Source organism: Hippoglossus hippoglossus, chromosome 13, assembly GCF_009819705.1.
Source record: "Hippoglossus hippoglossus isolate fHipHip1 chromosome 13, fHipHip1.pri, whole genome shotgun sequence".
Classification (NCBI taxonomy): Eukaryota; Metazoa; Chordata; class Actinopteri; order Pleuronectiformes; family Pleuronectidae; genus Hippoglossus; species Hippoglossus hippoglossus.
In genome coordinates, this window is record NC_047163.1 from 9,518,500 (window position 1) to 9,539,766 (window position 21,267).

Consider the following 21,267-nt stretch of genomic DNA (forward strand, 5'->3'; position numbering starts at 1 on the left):
CTTGGCGGTATTTTCCCATCAAATGTCTCTTTGAGTTTTGTTCTGGCCTGAATAAGATAATGTAGCATTTTGGAACAAAAATGCATGTCAGCAAGCCAAAGCTGGAGGCCAGAATAGCAAATATCTCCACAGCCACAGTGAACTTCCAGGAGAGCTGACATATGCTGGGATGAATGTGATCCAGACTGCACAGAATCAACATGCTGAAGGTGATCAGTTTGGCCTCATTAAAGCTGTCTGGCAGCTTCCTGGCAAAAAAAGCAGAATAAAACACAAGAGAGCAAGAAGTCGATGTAACCCAGCACAGCCCAGAACCCGACAGCTGACCCCAGAGCACACTCTAAGATGATCTTATCTTTATAGTATATCATGTTCATCCTTGGGAATGGAGGGTTGGTTGTGAGCCAAAGTACACAAATTACAACCTGAACCAGGGTGAAACTCAGAACACTGAGCCTCTGCTGGGCAGGACCGAACCATTTCATCATTATTTCTGCCTGGAAGTGTCGCCCTGAAGGCCATTAACACCACTATAGTTTTCCCGAGGACACAAGAGATGCAGAGGACGAAGGCCGATGCCGAACGCAGTGTGCCGCAGCATGCAGGACCAATCAGAGGGCCGGCCGATATGAAGGTCAGGGAGCACAGGAAGCACAGCGTCAGGGAAGAAGAGCAGCAGGAAGCTCAGCTCCGAGTTGTTGGCTTTAACAATGGGAGTCTCTTATGAGTCCGAAAAATGATTGATGTCAGTAAGATAAAATATGCCCACACAACCAAATCCAGTTAAAAGTGCCCCCATGATCTCGTTGTAGGAGAGGTACTCAGTCGGCTTCGGGAGACACTGGTCTTTCTTTTCATTCGGCCAAAATGCAGGTGGACAGATCAAACAGTCGGGAGAATCTAACAGTGGAGATAGAGAGAGAGAGATTTTAAAACATGCATTTCTTTCCTTTTTTGTTTCTACTGCAAACATGAATGAATTCATTTTCTGTCTCACTTGTCTCATTACTAATTGTCCCCTCAGGGCACTCAAAGCAGTCGAAGCAGCACACAGGTTTATGCTTCTTTATCGCCTTTCGAGTCCCTGGGGGACACGGCTCTCTGCAAACAGACCTCGGCACCTGATTAGAGAAAACACAACGTGAGAAAATTCATAAATGCACCTAAATGCACTGTAGGAAAACACTATAATTCAGCTGGGAGAATTAATTAGACAGATAGTCATTTCACCTCGATACTGTTTCCTCCCCAAACTATCCTGGTGTTGTCTTTTAGTTTGAATTTCTGCCCCTCTGGCAGAGACGTGTCAAATTGGCCGATGTTTACGATCTCAACAGAGCCGTTGTCTTTTATTTGCCAGTTAACTAAGTCATACTGGGCAACTGAGTCTCCGTTTTCATCAAAGAAAACCTTGGCCCCACTCTGTGTTGTGAAGTTCACGTCCTTAATGTGCTCCAACACCTGTAGTAGGACATTCGGGACATTTCAGCATATTTGCGAGAAACCAATAAGATTTGTAGCTAATATTCAAATGTTAAAGTTTTTGCATTAACATCAAGGTAAGGAAAACATTAATATTAAGTATCTTATGCCTGAGTAAATATACCAGAACTTACTAATTTAGGCCGAACTTGGTCTTTAGTCACACAGGACTTTCCAGTGGTTGGATTTGAGCCATTGTGACATTGCAGTAGTGCGTGAATAGCATACGCCACCAAGTACACAGCTTTGTACAAATTATTCTCTGGCCTAAAATGTTTCACGTCTGTGTAGTCACTGGAGACTGTGCTGAGATCTTCTGTGCCAGTACACGTAGCAGAAGTATTTGACGGAGAGAAGCTGCAGTCAAAGAACGACTCCCAGAAATCTTTAACTATAGCACTCTGTGGTTCGTCAGAGGGTTTAAAGCTGAGTAAGAATTCAGCAAGACCTGGGATGGAGGCCTGAGGGAGGGCGAAGCCCATCGCCCCCTGCAAAAGGCTCTTTCTCCCATCAGGAGCCACGTCTGTTTGAGTGATCCAAGCCTCACTGCCAACCCATTGCTTTCCAGTGATGTTATACTTCTCTATTTCTGACAAGAACGATTTGGTGAAGGATAAGGGCAAAAACAAGAGGACCACCTTGGACGAGGATTTCCTCAGAGCCTCCACAATAGCAGGAAATTTTACATGTGTCTTTGAGTAAGGTAACCGGTATTCAACACATATGCCCTCTTTTTCTGCTTCCTTTGCAAATGCCGTTGTACCTTCTTCTGAGTACACGCCCTGAGAATAAATGATCCCCACCCAGCGCCAGTCAAAGTATTTCATGAGCTGCACCAGACCGATGACTTGGAAGCGGTCACTGGGCACAGTTCTGAAGAATGTGGGGAACTGCCTTTTGTCACTCAAACAAGCACAAGTGGAGAGATGGCTCACCTTCAAAGAAAGAAAACATGTTAACCACAACAAGGCAGAATAAACGTTCTTCAAAGATGGAAACATTAATAAATCCCAGTTATTTCCCAATCACGTCTCCTCACCTGTGGAATGGATAGCGGGCTGAGTATGATGTTTATATCTTTACTCACTCCGGAGGAGGAATGGCCCAGGAGAGCCTGTATCTGATCAGCGCAGCCCTTTGAGTCCTCTCCGTTTACGGCTTCCATTGCTGCTCGAATCAGGTTCTCCTCCCCACAACCATTGTACAGCCTGTAGCCCAGACTCAATCCAGGAAGGAGCTTAGTATCTCTGTTGATCTCCTCCACTGTAAACATCACTATCCTGGCAAACTTCAGTTCCCTGTCATTCAGCCTACACACAGTGTTCGCTTGTTATTAATAAATTACATTAGAGCTGATCACTTTCACACACAAAACATACACACGTTTTACAGCACATTCACTTACTTTTTGCAGTATGTATACGGCAATGCGTGGTAGCCATTGTCAATCAATTGGCGTGTAGTAGTCAAAACGAAAACTCCTCCGATAATGAGATCACCATCTTTAGAAAACTCCTTGAACCCTGTTTGCCCGATCATTTTGCACGTTTGTTTTTCTGACTTTATCCCTGCCAGCAGAGTGAAGAGGATACAAGTGATCCAACCCATCATGAGTCTCCCTGTTCTTCACCGAAAGCAACTCTGACCTGGGAACTGACCTTTATAGTGTTTCTTTGTACCATGAGAGAAGAAGCAACAGCCAATGTGAACGTACTCCCAATTCCCATGAGATTATTCTCAACGCATTACTGCACTTCTAAGAAACCCAGCCCAATGATGTGTAGGAGACAGAACTGATTTACCTGTTCTCTGAGGATCTGCACAGGATTGTAAAATAATAAATACATTGTGGAGAGAAGTTGTTTCGTTGTGCTGTATCTGTTTAAACATTGCAGTCAATTACAGATGTTTGCCAGTAGTGGATCTCTAAAAACATATCAAGGTAATAAAAACAATAACAATAAAACAATAACAACAATAACAATAACAATAACAATAACAATAACAATAATAACTAGGGCTACGTTGTAGCACTGAACCGGCCCGAGCACACGCAACTTGTGACCTGTTGCTGTTGGTGGAGAGAGCGATCGGCGACCTGGCACACGGCTCCGCGTTGCATGTGTTTTGCGCACTGCGGGAAGGATAAACGCTTCACTTCCTGCGTCCGTCACGAGACGTCGATCCTTGCCTGCTAATTGCGCATTACTGTTCACGCAATCAATTGCAGATCACACTGTGAAAATTTTATGTAAATGGAATGATAGTTGTAAAACAAAGCTTACTTCCTGTTGCCAGTAGATGGCGCCATCACTATTATTACATACAGACTAATAGATCTTTTCAAATCGGGGCTCTGATGTAGCGTGAGCAATTTTGTGTCAATTGGACAATGTTACAACAATTTAATTTTCACACTGATCAGTAGGTGGCGCCATGACCCTGAATTAATATTAATATATGGAGCTGTTCAGGTCAGGTTTGTGATCATAGGTCAGAATTTGGCGGCCGGTTGGATAATGCAGAGTGGATTTACAAAGTACTTCCTGTTTCATGGCGAATCAGTAGGTGGGGCTATGACACTGAGGAAATATTGACACATGGAGCTGGTCAGGCTTGGACTCTGATCATGAGACAAATGTTTGGTGGTGAGAGGCCAAAACGTGTGGTCATATTTATATTTATGGTCTGTATTTGGTAAATGGTCTGTATTCATATAAAGCACTTTTCTTGTCTTGTTAACCACTCAAAGAGCTTCACTGTACAGTTTTGTCATCCACCCACTCACACACGTTCATACAAGGCTTCCACATGCAGCACTTTCTCTGTCACACATCCTTCATACACTGCCGTCAGCTGTCTTTTGGGTTCAGCGTCTTGCCTAATGACGCCTTGGCATGTGTGGAATGAGGGAGACGGGAATCAAACCCATCTCGACCTCCCGAGCCACAGCTGACCCTTCAGTTCATGCATTGAAGGGAAAAGGTTGATGTTTTCCTTCAGGTTTCAAAAGTGCCAATCTCATTACATAGTGACAATAATCTGGTTTATTTGAAAGAAAAAGCCTTTCATATGTGAAGGGTAAATTCTGCATGAGAAAGAGTGGCCTATATTCTATAAATTTAAGTAAACCATCAACAATGCACAGCTGAGGATATGACCACTAGATGGAAGCAGTCAACCAATCCCCTTTCTCAGGTCTGTTGTGGAAACCATGGTGGAGGAAAATAAATATCAATAATTCCCTTCACAATTTCATGTTTCCTCTCTTGTTGGATCTCAGAGTGAGTTGGTTTGTTTTCAGGGTTTTGCTCTGATGAGAACAAACAATTCTGTTTGACAAATAAAACACAAATTTTTTCAATCAATATTTTCCAGCCCAAGCACTTTCATGAGGTTACTCATGTGAAACTCAAACTGACGACACAAGCTGTGGATATCCTCGTCACATTCAAAATCCTCCTTAGCTCAGCTGGGTTTTCACCCCAGGGCAAAAGTTCTCTGTTGGACAACTGCAGCGTCGTTGTCCCTCATCAGCCGACAGCAGAGAAAGTGAACAGAGGAAACTACACATTTTCCGTGTGGTACTATATAATGTTCTTGTTTTACTGGTTGAAGAAGGGACAGGCGGGTGGGAACGTTTACTTTGAACATTTAATAATGGAAAATAAAACCATTCTCTGACAGAGTCAGAGTCCCCATAACTGCTCTCCTCCTGTTTCCAATCGTTTTGCAGTCACATTTTATAATACACAGGACCTTGCTCAGCCATGTAAACGTCATCATTAGTCTTTTCGACACCTATTGTAGGAAGTGATGTAAAGTCAGGGAGGACTTAAGATACCCATTTAGAAGAAACATTCAATGTTAAACTTTGTCACCTTATTGTATTGAAATGTATCAACAACAAATTAAATAATTTTGGGGTTGAATGATTTAATGCAGTGAAAATAGTAAAATTCAATTTCGTACATGTTTTCGTCCAGGTGTTAAATGACCATAGAATCCTGTTAGTGATTGAATTTTATGGTTTCTTTTTTATGGACAATCATCAAACTTTGTCATGGTGTTCAAAAAACATTACAAACCAAGTCAAATAACATTACATAGATGTGAATCTGCCATGTCCACTATAGAGGCTATACAGCAATATACCAAATTATTTTCTGAGTTCTCAGATTCTCAGATGAGGGGCAATCATTTTTTTTAAATAATAGCATTGCTGAAAGCATGTTTTGCAACCAGTTTCAAAACTTTTATCATTTCCTTTTTCATTTCCTCTCTTTTTACAAATCAAATTACCTCAAGGCAAAACATAAGTCAATGCTCAAGTGTTCAGAGTATGGTGTGCAGGTGGACCCAAATGCAGGAGTTAGGCAGGAGGCAGGTCCAATAAAAGAAAGAAATACTGAATTTATTGAAAACACAAAATTAAAAGCAAACAGGCAAAGTAAAACTGTCAGGAGAAACAAGGCAGGATAAGGAACTTGAGATTAAGGCGACAAAACAGGCAGCGACTAAACAGACGACTGGACAAAGACAGAAGTGAGGACTTGACTTAAATACAATCTGAACTGATGACAAACTAGAGACAGGCGGCACAAACAGGTGAAACAATCACAACTGGAGGGAAACATACAAAGGCAGGAAAAAACAGAAACACGTAAGGGGGATCAGAATTTCTAAATAAAACAGGAAACACAGAACTCAGAATGAACACAAATCTAAACACATGGAAGCACAGGTAATAGTCAAATAACCAAAAGAGTGCATAATCAAAAGTGTCCAACAAAGAAATCCCTAAGCTCTGTTCATGTGATCATGATTAAGAAGCTGTATTTATGTTTATTGTACGTAAAGTTTGGCCTTTCTGTCATATGTCTCCTAAAGTGATTTTGATTTCTTCACAGGATAGAAGTCATCTGTCGTGCAGAATTAAATCTTAATTTAAAGTTCTGGTGTCTGTGCAGGAGCCTGTATCTCCGTGCAGCGCTCGGTGCCCTGCTGGTAGAAGACAGGCCAGACGTCCAACAGAGCCTCACTGCTGCTTTGATTGTTTGCCCTGTGCTGAGAACTGTTGGGTTTCTCTATCATTCTGTAACTTCTATGTAAAGTGCCTAGAGATAATGTATGTCATGATTTGGCGCTATACAAATAAAGTGGAATTGAATTGCATCACTGGACACTTTTCATATACAGCAGGTGAAAAAAGGAAGATGAGCTTTAGTGTCACATCATCATTTAGACTTTGATTTAAAAAAGTTGTAGCTTTATTGTATGTTTCATTTGAAGTTAAAAAAAAATACTCAAAGACTTGTTTTTTACTTTTTTCCATTTTAACGTTTTTATTTTATTGTTTGCAAGCGCCTAAATTATCGAGTGACACAAAATATGTTTGGTTTGATTATGAAAATGTATGGGTGAAATGAGTCAATTAAAGTGAGTTTTCAAACAAATCATCGTTAAATGTACTTTAAACATGACAATTACCTGTCTGTACTACTGTATGTAATAGTAATCATTGGTGAATTATTAATTGTCAATCATATATAAAATTGATATGCATGCATTTTACAAAGTGTGTCAAAGATATTGTAACTAATATTCTTGCTAGGTTGTTTGACTGCAAACAACACACTTACCTGTTAAACATTTGATTTACAAAGTGCTATTATAATGTACTATTATGTTATGACATAATAAATATAAAATAATAAAATAATAAATAATAAACTTAACAGCTCAAATTACAATGATTCAATAATAATTATATAGTCATTAATCAGTTAAATCACAAATAAATGATAAATTCTGTAATAATTGATTAAGATCATAGTAAACATTCCCATCCAGTGGTTCCACCTGCAAAACATAACTTACACACTGTATTGTGTATTTCACAATGTCATATTATGAACGGAACATTTATTACTTTTACAGATGTAAATTCAGACTAAATGATGAAAAGCCATGTTTAATTCTTCAGTATATTATATAAGAGTGGGAAGCAACAGCAGCATATATTCTATATATCATATATTCTTGTTCAGTTTTTTGCCATGACATGTTTCTTGGTGTTTTTCTCTGGTTTGATCAATATTATGTAGCATTTCGGTGCAAAGATACAAATTAATAAACCAAATCCTGAAGACAAAATTGCAAAAGTTTCCACAGCTACGGTGAACTTCCCAGGGGAGCTGACGTATGCTGGGATGAAGGTGATCCAGACCGCACAGAATATCAACATGCTGAAGGTGATGAATTTGGCTTCATTGAAGTTGTCGGGTAACTTTCTGGCTAGAAATGCCAGGACCAGACAAATTATTGCGAGGAACCTGATATATCCCAGCACTGCGTAGAAAGCAGCTACTTAATAAGAAAAATCAAGCAAGTCTAAGGGACTGATATTTATGAGAGTGTTACCTTTGACTGTCGGGCCTTGGAGGAGTTATGTGCTCCACTGAGTGCAGTTGTAGTTGCTTATAGTGGAGCCTGTTTCTTGACACTTTTTATTTGTCTGTTCCACTGCAATAAATTGAATGAACTATTATAGGCGTAAACATTTCTGTTGAATGTGTTTAAATTCTACATTCAAAATCAATCAAATGAAATCTCAGACACTGCTTACACTCAGTGGAGTTGATGAATAAAAAGGAGGAAGACTTGATTCGGTTCATTTACTTTATTCAGCACATCACAACTTATAATTTACTACAATATCTGTCAGGCTGTGAAACTAGTTTATTTGCAGTTAACTCGACACCTTTCAAACTACAGCTCAAAGTGTCCTTGGCGGTATTTTCTTCATCAAATGTCTCTTTGAGTTTTGTTCTGGCCTGAATATGATAATGTAGCATTTTGGAACAAAAATGCATGTCAGCAAGGCAAAGCTGGAGGCCAGAATAGCAAATATCTCCACAGCCACAGTGAACTTCCCAGGAGAGCTGACATATGCCGGGATGAATGTGATCCAGACTGCACAGAATATCAACATGCTGAAGGTGATCAGTTTGGCCTCATTAAAGCTGTCTGGCAGCTTCCTGGCAAAAAAAGCAAGAATAAAACACAAGAGAGCAAGAAGTCCGATGTAACCCAGCACAGCCCAGAACCCGACAGCTGACCCCAGAGCGCACTCTAAGATGATCTTATCTTTATAGTATATCATGTTCATCCTTGGGAATGGAGGGTTGGTTGTGAGCCAAAGTACACAAATTACGACCTGAACCAGGGTGAAACTCAGAACACTGAGCCTCTGCTGGGCAGGACCGAACCATTTCATCATATTTCTGCCTGGAAGTGTCGCCCTGAAGGCCATTAACACCACTATAGTTTTCCCGAGGACACAAGAGATGCAGAGGACGAAGGCGATGCCGAACGCAGTGTGCCGCAGCATGCAGGACCAATCAGAGGGCCGGCCGATGAAGGTCAGGGAGCACAGGAAGCACAGCGTCAGGGAGAAGAGCAGCAGGAAGCTCAGCTCGGAGTTGTTGGCTTTAACAATGGGAGTCTCTTTATGAGTCAGAAAAATGATTAATGTCAGTAAAGATAAAAATATGCCCACACAACCAAATCCAGTTAAAAGTGCCCCCATGATCTCTTTGTAGGAGAGGTACTCAGTCGGCTTCGGGAGACACTGGTCTTTCTTTTCATTCGGCCAAAATTCAGGTGGACAGATCAAACAGTCGGGAGAATCTAAGAGTGGAGATAGAGAGAGAGATTTTAAATCATGCATTTCTTTCCTTTTTTGTTTCTACTGCAAACATGAATGAATTCATTTTCTGTCTCACTTGTCTCATTACTAATTGTCCCCTCGGGGCACTCAAAGCAGTCGAAGCAGCACACAGGTTTATGCTTCTTTATCGCCTTTCGAGTCCCTGGGGGACACGGCTCCCTGCAAACAGACCTCGGCACCTGATTAGAGAAAACACAATGTGAGAAAATTCATAAATGCACCTAAATGCACTGTAGGAAAACAATGTAATTCAGCTGGGAGAATTAATCAGACAGATAGTCACTTCACCTCGATACTGTTTCCTCCCCAAACTATCCTGGTGTTGTCTTTTAGTTTGAATTTCTGCCCCTCTGGCAGAGACGTGTCAAATTGACCGATGTTTACGATCTCAACAGAGCCGTCGTCTTTTATTTGCCAGTTAACTAAGTCATACTGGGCAACTGAGTCTCCGTTTTCATCAAAGAAAACCTTGGCCCCACTCTGTGTTGTGAAGTTCATGTACTTAATGTGCTCCAACACCTGTAGTAGGACAATCAGGACATTTCAGCATATTTGCGAGAAACCAATAAGATTTGTAGCTAATATTCAAATGTTAAAGTTTTTGCATTAACATCAAGGTAAGGAAAACATTAATATTAAGTATCTTATGCCTGAGTAAATATACCAGAACTTACTAATTTAGGCCGAACTTGGTCTTTAGTCACGCAGGACTTTCCAGTGGTTGGATTTGAGCCATTGTGACATTGCAGTAGTGCGTGAATAGCATACGCCACCAAGTACACAGCTTTGTACACATTATTCTCTGGCCTAAAATGTGTCACGTCTGTGTAGTCACTGGAGACTGTGCTGAGATCTTCTGTGCCAGTACACGTAGCAGAAGTATTTGACGGAGAGAAGCTGCAGTCAAAGAACGACTCCCAGAAATCTTTAACTATAGCACTCTGTGGTTCGTCAGAGGGTTTAAAGCTGAGTAAGAATTCACCAAGACCTGGGATGGAGGCCTGAGGGAGGGCGAAGCCCATCGCCCCCTTCAAAATGTTCTTACTCCCATCAGAAGCCAGGTCTGTTTGAGTGATCCAAGCCTCACTGCCAACCCATTGCTTTCCAGTGATGTTATACTTCTCTATTTCTGACAAGAACGATATGGTGAAGGGTAAGGGCAAAAACAAGAGGACCACCTTGGACGAGGATTTCCTCAGAGCCTCCACAATAGCAGGAAATTTTACATGTGTCTTTGAGTAAGGTAACCGGTATTCAACACATATGCCCTCTTTTTCTGCTTCCTTTGCAAATGCCATTGTACCTTCTTCTGAGTACACGCCCTGAGAATAAATGATCCCCACCCAGCGCCAGTCAAAGTATTTCATGAGCTGCACCAGACCGATGACTTGGAAGCGGTCACTGGGCACAGTTCTGAAGAATGTGGGGAACTGCCTTTTGTCACTCAAACAAGCACAAGTGGAGAGATGGCTCACCTTCAAAGAAAGAAAACATGTTAACCACAACAAGGCAGAATAAACGTTCTTCAAAGATGGAAACATGAATAAATCCCAGTTATTTCCCAATCACGTCTCCTCACCTGTGGAATGGATAGTGGGCTGAGTATGATGTTTATGTCTTTACTCACTCCGGAGGAGGAATGGCCCAGGAGAGCCTGTATCTGATCAGCGCAGCCCTTTGAGTCCTCTCCGTTTACGGCTTCCACTGCTGCTCGAATCAGGTTCTCATCCCCACAACCATTGTACAGCCTGTAGCCCAGACTCAATCCAGGAAGGAGCTTAGTATCTCTGTTGATCTCCTCCACTGTAAACATCACTATCCTGGCAAACTTCAGTTCCCTGTCATTCAGCCTACACACAGTATTTGCTTGTTATGAATAAATGACATTAGAGCTGATCACTTTCACACACAAAACATACACAGGTTTTACAGCACATTCACTTACTGTTTGCAGTATGTATACGGCAATGCGTGGTAGCCATTGTCAATCAATTTGCGTGTAGTAGACAAAGAGAAAACTCCTCCGATAATGAGATCACCATCTTTAGAAAACTCCTTGAACCCTGTTTGCCCGATCACTTTGCACGTTTGTTTTTCTGACTTTATCCCTGCCAGCAGAGTGAAGAGGATACAAGTGATCCAACCCATCACGAGTCTCCCTGTTCATCACCGAAAGCAACTCTGACCTGGGAACTGACCTTTATAGTTTTTTCTTTGTACCATGAGAGAAGAAGCAACAGCCAATGTGAACGTACTCCCAATTCCCATAAGATTATTCTCAACGCATTACTGCACTTCTAAGAAACCCAGTCCAATGATGTGTAGGAGACAGAACTGATTTACCTGTTCTCTGAGGATCTGCACAGGATTGTAAAATAGTAAATACATTGTGGAGAGAAATTGTTTTGTTGTGCTGTATCTGTTTAAACGTTGCAGTCAATTACAGATGTTTGCCAGTAGTGGATCTCTAAAAACATATAAAGGTAATAAAAACAATAACAATAAAACAATAACAACAATAACAATAACAATAATAACTAGGGCTACGTTGTAGCACTGAACCGGCCCGAGCACACGCAACTTGGGACCTGTTGCTGTTGGTGGAGAGAGCGATCGGCGACCTGGCACACGGCTCCGCGTTGCATGTGTTTTGCGCACTGCGGGAAGGATAAACGCTTCACTTCCTGCGTCCGTCACGAGACGTCGATCCTTGCCTGCTAATTGCGCATTACTGTTCACAGCAATCAATTGCAGATCACACTGTGAAAATTTTATGTAAATGGAATGATAGTTGTAAAACAAAGCTTACTTCCTGTTGCCAGTAGGTGGCGCCATCACTATTATTACATACAGACTAATAGATCTTTTCAAATCGGGGCTCTGATGTAGCGTGAGCAATTTTGTGTCAATTGGACAATGTTACAACAACTTAATTTTCACACTGATCAGTAGTTGGTTGCCATGACCCTGAATTAATATTAATATATGGAGCTGTTCAGGTCAGGTTTGTGATCATAGGTCAGAATTTGGGGGCCGGTTGGATAATGCAGAGTGGATTTACAAAGTACTTCCTGTTTCATGGCGAATCAGTAGGTGGCGCTATGACACTGAGGAAATATTGACACATGGAGCTGGTCAGGCTTGGACTCTGATCATGACACAAATGTTTGGTGGTGAGAGGCCAAAACGTGTGGTCAGATTTATATTTATGGTCTGTATTTGGTAAATGGTCTGTATTCATATAAAGCACTTTTCTTGTCTTGTTAACCACTCAAAGAGCTTCACTGTACAGTTTTGTCATCCACCCACTCACACACGTTCATACAAGGCTTCCACATGCAACAATTTCTCTATCACACATCCTTCATACACTGCCGTCAGCTGTCTTTTGGGCTCAGTGTCTTGCCCAATGACGCCTTGGCATGTGTGGAATGAGGGAGACGGGAATCAAACCCATCTCGACCTCCCGAGCCACAGCCGACCCTTCAGTTCATGCACTGAATGGAAAAGGTTGATGTTTTCCTTCAGGTTTCAAAAGTGCCAATCTCATTACATAGTGACAATAATCTGGTTTATTTGAAAGAAAAAGCCTTTCATATGTGAAGGGTAAATTCTGCATGAGAAAGAGTGGCCTATATTCTGTAAATTTAAGTAAACCATCAACAATGCACAGCTGAGGATATGACCACTAGATGGAAGCAGTCAAACAATCCCCTTTCTCAGGTCTGTTGTGGAAACCATGGTGGAGGAAAATAAATATCAATAATTCCCTTCACAATTTCATGTTTCCTCTCTTGTTGGATCTCAGAGTGAGTTGGTTTGTTTTCAGGGTTTTGCTCTGATGAGAACAAACAATTCTGTTTGACAAATAAAACACAAATTTTTTCAATCAATATTTTCCAGCCCAAGCACTTTCATGAGGTTACTCATGTGAAACTCAAACTGACGACACAAGCTGTGGATTTCCTCATCACATTCAAAATCCTCCTTAGCTCAGCTGGGTTTTCACCCCAGGGCAAAAGTTCTCTGTTGGACAACTGCAGCGTCGTTGTCACTCATCAGTCGACAGCAGAGAAAGTGAACAGAGGAAACTACACATTTTCCGTGTGGTACTATATAATGTTCTTGTTTTACTGGTTGAAGAAGGGACAGGCGGGTGGGAACGTTTACTTTGAACATTTAATAATGGAAAATAAAACCATTCTCTGACAGAGTCAGAGTCCCCATAACTGCTCTCCTTCTGTTTCCAATCGTTTTGCAGTCACATTTTATAATACACAGGACCTTGCTCAGCCATGTAAACGTCATCATTAGTCTTTTCGACACCTATTGTAGGAAGTGATGTAAAGTCAGGGAGGACTTAAGATACCCATTTAGAAGCCACATTAAATGTTAAACTTTGTCACCTTAATGTATTGAAATGTATCAACAACAAATTAAATAATTTTGGGGTTGAATGATTTAATGCAGTGAAAATAGTAAAATTCAATTTCGTACATGTTTTCGTCCAGGTGTTAAATGACCATAGAATCCTGTTAGTGATTGAATTTTATGGTTTCTTTTTATGGACAATCATCAAACTTTGTCATGGTGTTCAAAAAACATTACAAACCAAGTCAAATAACATTACATAGATGTGAATCTGCCATGTCCACTATAGAGGCTATACAGCAATATACCAAATTATTCTCAGATTCTCAGATGAGGGGCAATCATTTTTTTTAAATTATAGCTTTGCTGAAAGCAGTTTTTTCAACCAGTTTCAAAACTTTTACCAATTCCTTTTTTCAATTCCTCTCTTTTTACAAATCAAATTACCTCAAGGCAAAACATAAGTCAATGCTCATGTGTTCAGAGTATGGTGTGCAGGTGGACCCAAATGCAGGAGTTCGGCAGGAGGCAGGTCCAATAAAAGAAAGAAATACTGAATTTATTGAAAACACAAAATTAGAAGCAAACAGGCAAAGTAAAACTGTCAGGAGAAACAAGGCAGGATAAGGAACTTGACATTAAGGCGACAAAACAGGCAGCGACTAAACAGACGACTGGACAAAGACAGAAGTGAGGACTTGACTTAAATACAATCTGAACTGATGACAAACTAGAGACAGGTGTTAGAAACAGGTGAAACAATCACAACTGGATGGAAACACACAAAGGCAGGAAAAAACAGAAACACATAAGGGGGATCAGAATTTCTAAATAAAACAGGAAACACAGAACTCAGAATGAACACAAATCTAAACACATGGAAGCACAAGTAATAGTCAAATAACCAAAAGAGTGCATAATCAAAAGTGTCCAACAAAGAAATCCCTAAACTCTGTTCATGTGATCATGATTAAGAAGCTGTATTTATGTTTACTGTACGTAAAGTTTGGCCTTTCTGTCATATGTCTCCTAAAGTGATTTCGATTTCTTCACAGGATAGAAGTCATCTGTCGTCCAGAATTAAATCTTAATTTAAAGTTCTGGTGTCTGTGCAGGAGTCTGTATCTCCGTGCAGCGCTCCGTGCCCTGCTGGTAGAAGACAGGCCAGACGTCCGACAGAGCCTCACTGCTGCTTTGATTGTTTGCCCTGTGCTGAGAACTGTTGGGTTTCTCTATCATTCTGTAACTTCTATGTAAAGTGCCTTGAGATAATGTATGTCATGATTTGGCGCTATACAAATAAAGTGGAATTGAATTGCATCACTGGACACTTTTCATATACAGGAGGTGAAAAAAGGAAGATGAGCTTTAGTGTCACATCATCATTTAGACTTTGATTTAAAAAAGTTGTAGCTTTATTGTATGTTTCATTTGAAGTTAAAAAAAAATACTCAAAGACTTGTTTTAATTTTTTTCTATTTTAATTTTTTATTTTATTGTTTGCAAGCGCCTAAATAATCGAGTGATACAAAATATTTTTGGTTTGATTATGAAAATGTATGGGTGAAATGAGTCAATTAAAGTGAGTTTTCAAACAAATCATCTTTAAATGTACTTTAAACATGACAATTACCTGTCTGTACTACTGTATGTAATAGTAATCATTGGTGAATTATTAATTGTCAATCATATATAAAATTTATATGCATGCATTTTACAAAGTGTGTCAAAGATATTGTAACTAATATTCTATAGGTTGTTTGTCTGCAAACGACACACTTACCTGTTAAACATTTGATTTACAAAGTGCTATTATAATGTACTATTATGTTATGACATAATAAATATAAAATAATAAAATAATAAATAATAAACTTAACAGCTCAAATTACAATGATTCAATAATAATTATATAGTAATTAATCAAGTTAAATCACAAATAAATGATAAATTCTATAATAATTGATTAAGATCATAGTAAACATTCCCATCCAGTGGTTCCACCTGCAAAACATAACTTACACACTGTATTGTGTATTTCACAATGTTATATTATGAACGGAACATTTATTACTTTTATAGATGTAAATTCAGACGAAATGATGAAAAGCCATGTTTAATTCTTCAGTATATTATATAAGAGTTGGAAGCAACAGCAGCATATATTCTATATATCATATATTCTTGTTCAGTTTTTTGCCATGACATGTTTCTTGGTGTTTTTCTCTGGTTTGATCAATATTATGTAGCATTTCGGTGCAAAGATACAAATTAATAAACCAAATGCTGAAAACAAAATTGCAAAAGTTTCCACAGCTACGGTGAACTTCCCAGGGGAGCTGACGTATGCTGGGATGAAGGTGATCCAGACCGCACAGAATATCAACATGCTGAAGGTGATGAATTTGGCTTCATTGAAGTTGTCGGGTAACTTTCTGGCTAGAAATGCAAGGAACAGACAAATTATTGCCAGGAACCCGATATATCCCAGCACTGCGTAGAAAGCAGCTTCAGAGCCTGTGTTACACTCCAAAACAATCTTCTTATTGCTGTATCTGAAAACCATGTCTGGGAAAGGGGGATTTAACTTAAGCCACAGTATACAAATCAAAATCTGAATTAAAGTGCAGGAGCAAACTATGATTCTTTGCTGCGCAGGACCAAACTTTCCCGCTACTATGTTGCCAGGAAACGTGGCTTTGAAAGCCGTGACAACGACAATTGTTTTTCCTAAGACGCAGGAAATGCAGAGCGCGAACGTCACGCCGAAGGCTGTGTGGCGGAGCATGCATGTCCAGACCATGGGCCGGCCGATGAAAGTGAGGGGACAGAGGAAACACAAGAAAAGAGAGAACAGCAGGAAGCAGCTCAGCTCAGCGTTGCTGGCCTTTACCACCGGGGTTTCTCTGTACTGGATGAAAACCACCATGGTGGCCAGAGACAGGGAGGCTCCCAGTAGCGATACGACTGTGATAGCTATTCCCAACGGCTCGTGATATGTCAGGAATTCAACTGTTTTGGGAATGCATATGTCTTTCCCCTCGCTGGACCAGAAGTCCTGTGGACACTGTGTGAAGTCTGGCTGCACCTGTTGAGGGGAAGAAGAGAGTGAGAGTCATGCATCTGGATTTAATGTTTGCAGGGAATGTCATGGTCGCTTAGTGATACATTAAACATTACATTTTAAAGCAAATTCTATAACTGGATGGTGTTTGTTAGTCTGCTTGTCCGTACCTGTTGAGTTGGCTATAGTTCCATCAGCACAGGGGATACAATCAAAACAGCAGGAGGGTTTTCCTTTAATTTGAGCTTTCCTCGTTCGAAATCTAAAATCAAAGACTAATAACATAATGAGTGTATCCCTAAGTTAAGTACATATTCAATGCTGCAGAAAGTGCTGTTTTCATGTTTTAACTGCAAGGCCCTGACAGTTTTGTGCAGTAAGGAAATTCAAGTAGGTGCGTTCTTCATGATGTACAATAATAACCTAAAACAAAAAAATACAAAAATATGTGATTGTGTGTTCCCAGTTTTACCTGCTTATCATTTGTTCGTGGCATAAACACTTTTAAAATTTACTGGATAAAACTGGTCAGTTCCTGCAAAAGCTGAACAGGTTATACGTCTCTGTGATGAGGATATGTGGGAGTTTATGGATTGAATTGGTTTAATCTGATTTGTACACACACATACACTGCCTGAAAAATATGTCACTTTTTAAAATATGATTTTCATTTACATGTAAAACTTATTTTTTATATAGGTATCGATAAAAATAATTTTAGTAGTGTTTATGCTGTAGTACATGATTTTATAAACATCAATAAATGTGTTATTAATAAAAAATCTGTAAATTGCCATAACTCTCTGATTCCACTTATAAATCACCTCAAATTCTGAAAGATTTTTTAACAATGTTAGCAAGTCCATGGTATAATCAAGGGGTGCTTCTGTAATGACTAATCACATATATACAGAAACGGTATTGAGTTTGTAATTCTCTGTTATTTTTTGTTGCTATAAAACTTGTTAGAGGAAGAACCCAATACATTTTAATACAGATCCGGATCAGGGGGCAGATCCAGGAATTTTCTTTCACTTTCTTTATCGTTGCGAGACAGAGCATCTTTCAACATTTTCGTTGATTTGTCAGAGAATAATTAATTGATCTTAATAAGAAAAATCAAGCAAGTCTAAGGGACTGCTATTTATGAGAGTGTTACCTTTGACTGTCGGGCCTTGGAGGAGGTATGTGCTCCACTGAGTGCAGTTGTAGTTGCTTATAGTGGAGCCTGTTTCTTGACACTTTTTATTTGTCTGTTCCACTGCAATAAATTAAATGAACTATTATAGGCGTAAACATTTGTTGAATGTGTTTAAATTCTACATTCAAAACCAATCTAATGAAATCTCAGACACTGCTTACACTCAGTGGAGTTGATGAATAAAAATGAGGAAGACTTGATTCGGTTAAGCACATCACAACTTATAATTTACTACAATATCTGTCAGGCTGTGAAACTAGTTTATTTGCAGTTAACTCGACACCTTTCAAACTACATCTCAAAGTGTCCTTGGCGGTATTTTTCCCATCAAATGTCTCTTTGAGTTTTGTTCTGGCCTGAATATGATAATGTAGCATTTTGGAACAAAAATGCATGTCAGCAAGGCAAAGCTGGAGGCCAGAATAGCAAATATCTCCACAGCCACAGTGAACTTCCCAGGAGAGCTGACATATGCTGGGATGAATGTGATCCAGACTGCACAGAATATCAACATGCTGAAGGTGATCAGTTTGGCCTCATTAAAGCTGTCTGGCAGCTTCCTGGCAAAAAAAGCAAGAATAAAACACAAGAGAGCAAGAAGTCCGATGTAACCCAGCACAGCCCAGAACCCGACAGCTGACCCCAGAGCGCACTCTAAGATGATCTTATCTTTATAGTATATCATGTTCATCCTTGGGAATGGAGGGTTGGTTGTGAGCCAAAGTACACAAATTACAACCTGAACCAGGGTGAAACTCAGAACACTGAGCCTCTGCTGGGCAGGACCGAACCATTTCATCATATTTCTGCCTGGAAGTGTCGCCCTGAAGGCCATTAACACCACTATAGTTTTCCCGAGGACACAAGAGATGCAGAGGACGAAGGCGATGCCGAACGCAGTGTGCCGCAGCATGCAGGACCAATCAGAGGGCCGGCCAATGAAGGTCAGGGAGCACAGGAAGCACAGCGTCAGGGAGAAGAGCAGCAGGAAGCTCAGCTCCGAGTTGTTGGCTTTAACAATGGGAGTCTCTTTATGAGTCAGAAAAATGATTGATGCCAGAAGAGATAAAAATATGCCCACACAACCAAATCCAGTTAAAAGTGCCCCCATGATCTCGTTGTAGGAGAGGTACTCAGTCGGCTTCGGGAGACACTGGTCTTTCTTTTCATTCGGCCAAAATTCAGGTGGACAGATCAAACAGTCGGGAGAATCTAACAGTGGAGATAGAGAGAGAGAGATTTTAAAACATGCATTTCTTTCCTTTTTTGTTACTACTGCAAACATGAATGAATTCATTTTCTGTCTCACTTGTCTCATTACTAATTGTCCCCTCGGGGCACTCAAAGCAGTCGAAGCAGCACACAGGTTTATGCTTCTTTATCGCCTTTCGAGTCCCTGGGGGACACGGCTCTCTGCAAACAGACCTCGGCACCTGATTAGAGAAAACACAACGTGAGAAAATTCATAAATGCACCTAAATGCACTGTAGGAAAACACTATAATTCAGCTGGGAGAATTAATTAGACAGATAGTCATTTCACCTCGATACTGTTTCCTCCCCAAACTATCCTGGTGTTGTCTTTTAGTTTGAATTTCTGCCCCTCTGGCAGAGACGTGTCAAATTGGCCGATGTTTACGATCTCAACAGAGCCGTTGTCTTTTATTTGCCAGTTAACTAAGTCATACTGGGCAACTGAGTCTCCATTTTCATCAAAGAAAACCTTGGCCCCACTCTGTGTTGTGAAGTTCATGTACTTAATGTGCTCCAACACCTGTAAGAGGACAATCAGGACATTTCAGCATATTTGCGAGAAACCAATAAGATTTGTAGCTAATATTCAAATGTTAAAGTTTTCGCATTAACATCAAGGTAAGGAAAACATTAATATTAAGTATCTTATGCCTGAGTAAATATACCAGAACTTACTAATTTAGGCCGAACTTGGTCTTTAGTCACGCAGGACTTTCCAGTGGTTGGATTTGAGCCATTGTGACATTGCAGTAGTGCGTGAATAGCATACGCCACCAAGTACACAGCTTTGTACAAATTATTCTCTGGCCTAAAATGTGTCACGTCTGTGTAGTCACTGGAGACTGTGCTGAGATCTTCTGTGCCAGTACACGTAGCAGAAGTATTTGACGGAGAGAAGCTGCAGTCAAAGAACGACTCCCAGAAATCTTTAACTATAGCACTCTGTGGTTCGTCAGAGGGTTTAAAGCTGAGTAAGAATTCACCAAGACCTGGGATGGAGGCCTGAGGGAGGGCGAAGCCCATCGCCCCCTGCAAAATGCTCTTTCTCCCGTCAGAAGCCAGGTCTGTTTGAATGATCCAATCCTCACTGCCAACCCATTGCTTTCCAGTGATGTTATACTTCTCTATTTCTGACAAGAACGATTTGGTGAAGGGTAAGGGCAAAAACAAGAGGACCACCTTGGACGAGGATTTCCTCAGAGCCTCCACAATAGCAGGAAATTTTACATTTGTCTTTGAGTGAGGTAACCGGTATTCAACACATATGCCCTCTTTTTCTGCTTCCTTTGCAAATGCCATTGCACCTTCTTTTGAGTACAGGCCCTGAGTATAAATGATCCCCACCCAGCGCCAGTCAAAGTATTTCATGAGCTGCACCAGACCGATGACTTGGAAGCGGTCACTGGGCACAGTTCTGAAGAATGTGGGGAACTGCCTTTTGTCACTCAAACAAGCACAAGTGGAGAGATGGCTCACCTTCAAAGAAAGAAAACATGTTAACCACAACAAGGCAGAATAAACGTTCTTCAAAGATGGAAACATTAATAAATCCCAGTTATTTCCCAATCACGTCTCCTCACCTGTGGAATGGATAGCGGGCTGAGTATGATGTTTATGTCTTTACTCACTCCGGAGGAGGTAGGGCCCAGGAGAGCCTGTATCTGATCAGCGCAGCCCTTTGAGTCCTCTCCGTTTATGGCTTCCATTGCTGCTCGAATCAGGTTCTCCTCCCCACAACCATTGTACAGCCTGTAGCCCAGACTCAATCCAGGAAGGAGCTTAGTATCTCTGTTGATCTCCTCCACTGTAAACATCACTATCCTGGCAAACTTCAGTTCCCTGTCATTCAGCCTACACACAGTGTTCGCTTGTTATTAATAAATGACATTAGAGCTGATCACTTTCACACACAAAACATACACACGTTTTACCGCACATTCACTTACTTGTTGCAGTATGTATACGGCAATGCGTGGTAGCCATTGTCAATCAATTTGCGTGTAGTAGACAAAGCGAAAACTCCTCCGATAATGAGATCACCATCTTTAGAAAACTCCTTGAACCCTGTTTGCCCGATCACTTTGCACGTTTGTTTTTCTGACTTTATCCCTGCCAGCAGAGTGAAGAGGATACAAGTGATCCAACCCATCACGAGTCTCCCTGT

General features: G+C 40.6%; 4 protein-coding genes across 4 annotated transcripts in view; all 4 read right to left on the reverse strand.

Annotated features, from left to right (window-relative positions):
• The window catches only part of LOC117773110 (extracellular calcium-sensing receptor-like), a 4,492-nt gene extending 1,471 nt beyond the window's left edge, over window positions 1-3,021 (reverse strand). The window contains 6 exon segments of the mRNA XM_034604806.1: window positions 792-900; window positions 998-1,121; window positions 1,231-1,461; window positions 1,617-2,417; window positions 2,522-2,792; window positions 2,888-3,021. Of these exon segments, the coding sequence (XP_034460697.1) occupies window positions 792-900; window positions 998-1,121; window positions 1,231-1,461; window positions 1,617-2,417; window positions 2,522-2,792; window positions 2,888-3,021 (1,670 nt within the window).
• Window positions 3,022-8,260: 5,239 nt separating this feature from the next.
• Window positions 8,261-11,362, reverse strand: LOC117773111 (extracellular calcium-sensing receptor-like). Its single transcript, XM_034604808.1, has 6 exons — window positions 11,160-11,362; window positions 10,794-11,064; window positions 9,889-10,689; window positions 9,503-9,733; window positions 9,270-9,393; window positions 8,261-9,174 (listed from the first exon to the last, which is right to left on the reverse strand). Exons 1-6 carry the CDS (start codon window positions 11,360-11,362, stop codon window positions 8,261-8,263), a joined length of 2,544 nt encoding a protein of 847 aa, XP_034460699.1.
• Window positions 11,363-15,773: 4,411 nt separating this feature from the next.
• On the reverse strand, window positions 15,774-17,132 carry LOC117773112 (vomeronasal type-2 receptor 26-like). The gene is made up of 3 exons (XM_034604809.1): window positions 17,122-17,132; window positions 16,820-16,911; window positions 15,774-16,663 (listed from the first exon to the last, which is right to left on the reverse strand). Exons 1-3 carry the CDS (start codon window positions 17,130-17,132, stop codon window positions 15,774-15,776), a joined length of 993 nt encoding a protein of 330 aa, XP_034460700.1.
• Window positions 17,133-18,148: 1,016 nt separating this feature from the next.
• LOC117773113 (extracellular calcium-sensing receptor-like) lies at window positions 18,149-21,252 on the reverse strand. The gene is made up of 6 exons (XM_034604810.1): window positions 21,050-21,252; window positions 20,684-20,954; window positions 19,779-20,579; window positions 19,393-19,623; window positions 19,160-19,283; window positions 18,149-19,062 (listed from the first exon to the last, which is right to left on the reverse strand). Exons 1-6 carry the CDS (start codon window positions 21,250-21,252, stop codon window positions 18,149-18,151), a joined length of 2,544 nt encoding a protein of 847 aa, XP_034460701.1.
• Between the last annotated feature and the right edge of the window lie 15 nt (window positions 21,253-21,267).

Excerpts from the sequence above, each read along its gene's own strand:
- LOC117773111 (XM_034604808.1), bottom strand. The coding sequence starts at position 11,362 with ATGGGTTGGATCACTTGTATCCTCTTCACTCTGCTGGCAGGGATAAAG. Across the intron at positions 9,394-9,502 it reads GGGGAGGAAACAGTATCGAG|GTGCCGAGGTCTGTTTGCAG; the intron begins GTGAAGTGACTA and ends TTCTCTAATCAG. Across the intron at positions 9,175-9,269 it reads GACAATTAGTAATGAGACAA|ATTCTCCCGACTGTTTGATC; the intron begins GTGAGACAGAAA and ends CTCCACTCTTAG.
- LOC117773112 (XM_034604809.1), bottom strand. Across the intron at positions 16,664-16,819 it reads AACTATAGCCAACTCAACAG|ACTTCACACAGTGTCCACAG; the intron begins GTACGGACAAGC and ends AGGTGCAGCCAG.
- LOC117773113 (XM_034604810.1), bottom strand. The coding sequence starts at position 21,252 with ATGGGTTGGATCACTTGTATCCTCTTCACTCTGCTGGCAGGGATAAAG. Across the intron at positions 20,955-21,049 it reads CCGTATACATACTGCAACAA|GCTGAATGACAGGGAACTGA; the intron begins GTAAGTGAATGT and ends CACTGTGTGTAG. Across the intron at positions 19,063-19,159 it reads GACAATTAGTAATGAGACAA|ATTCTCCCGACTGTTTGATC; the intron begins GTGAGACAGAAA and ends CTCCACTGTTAG.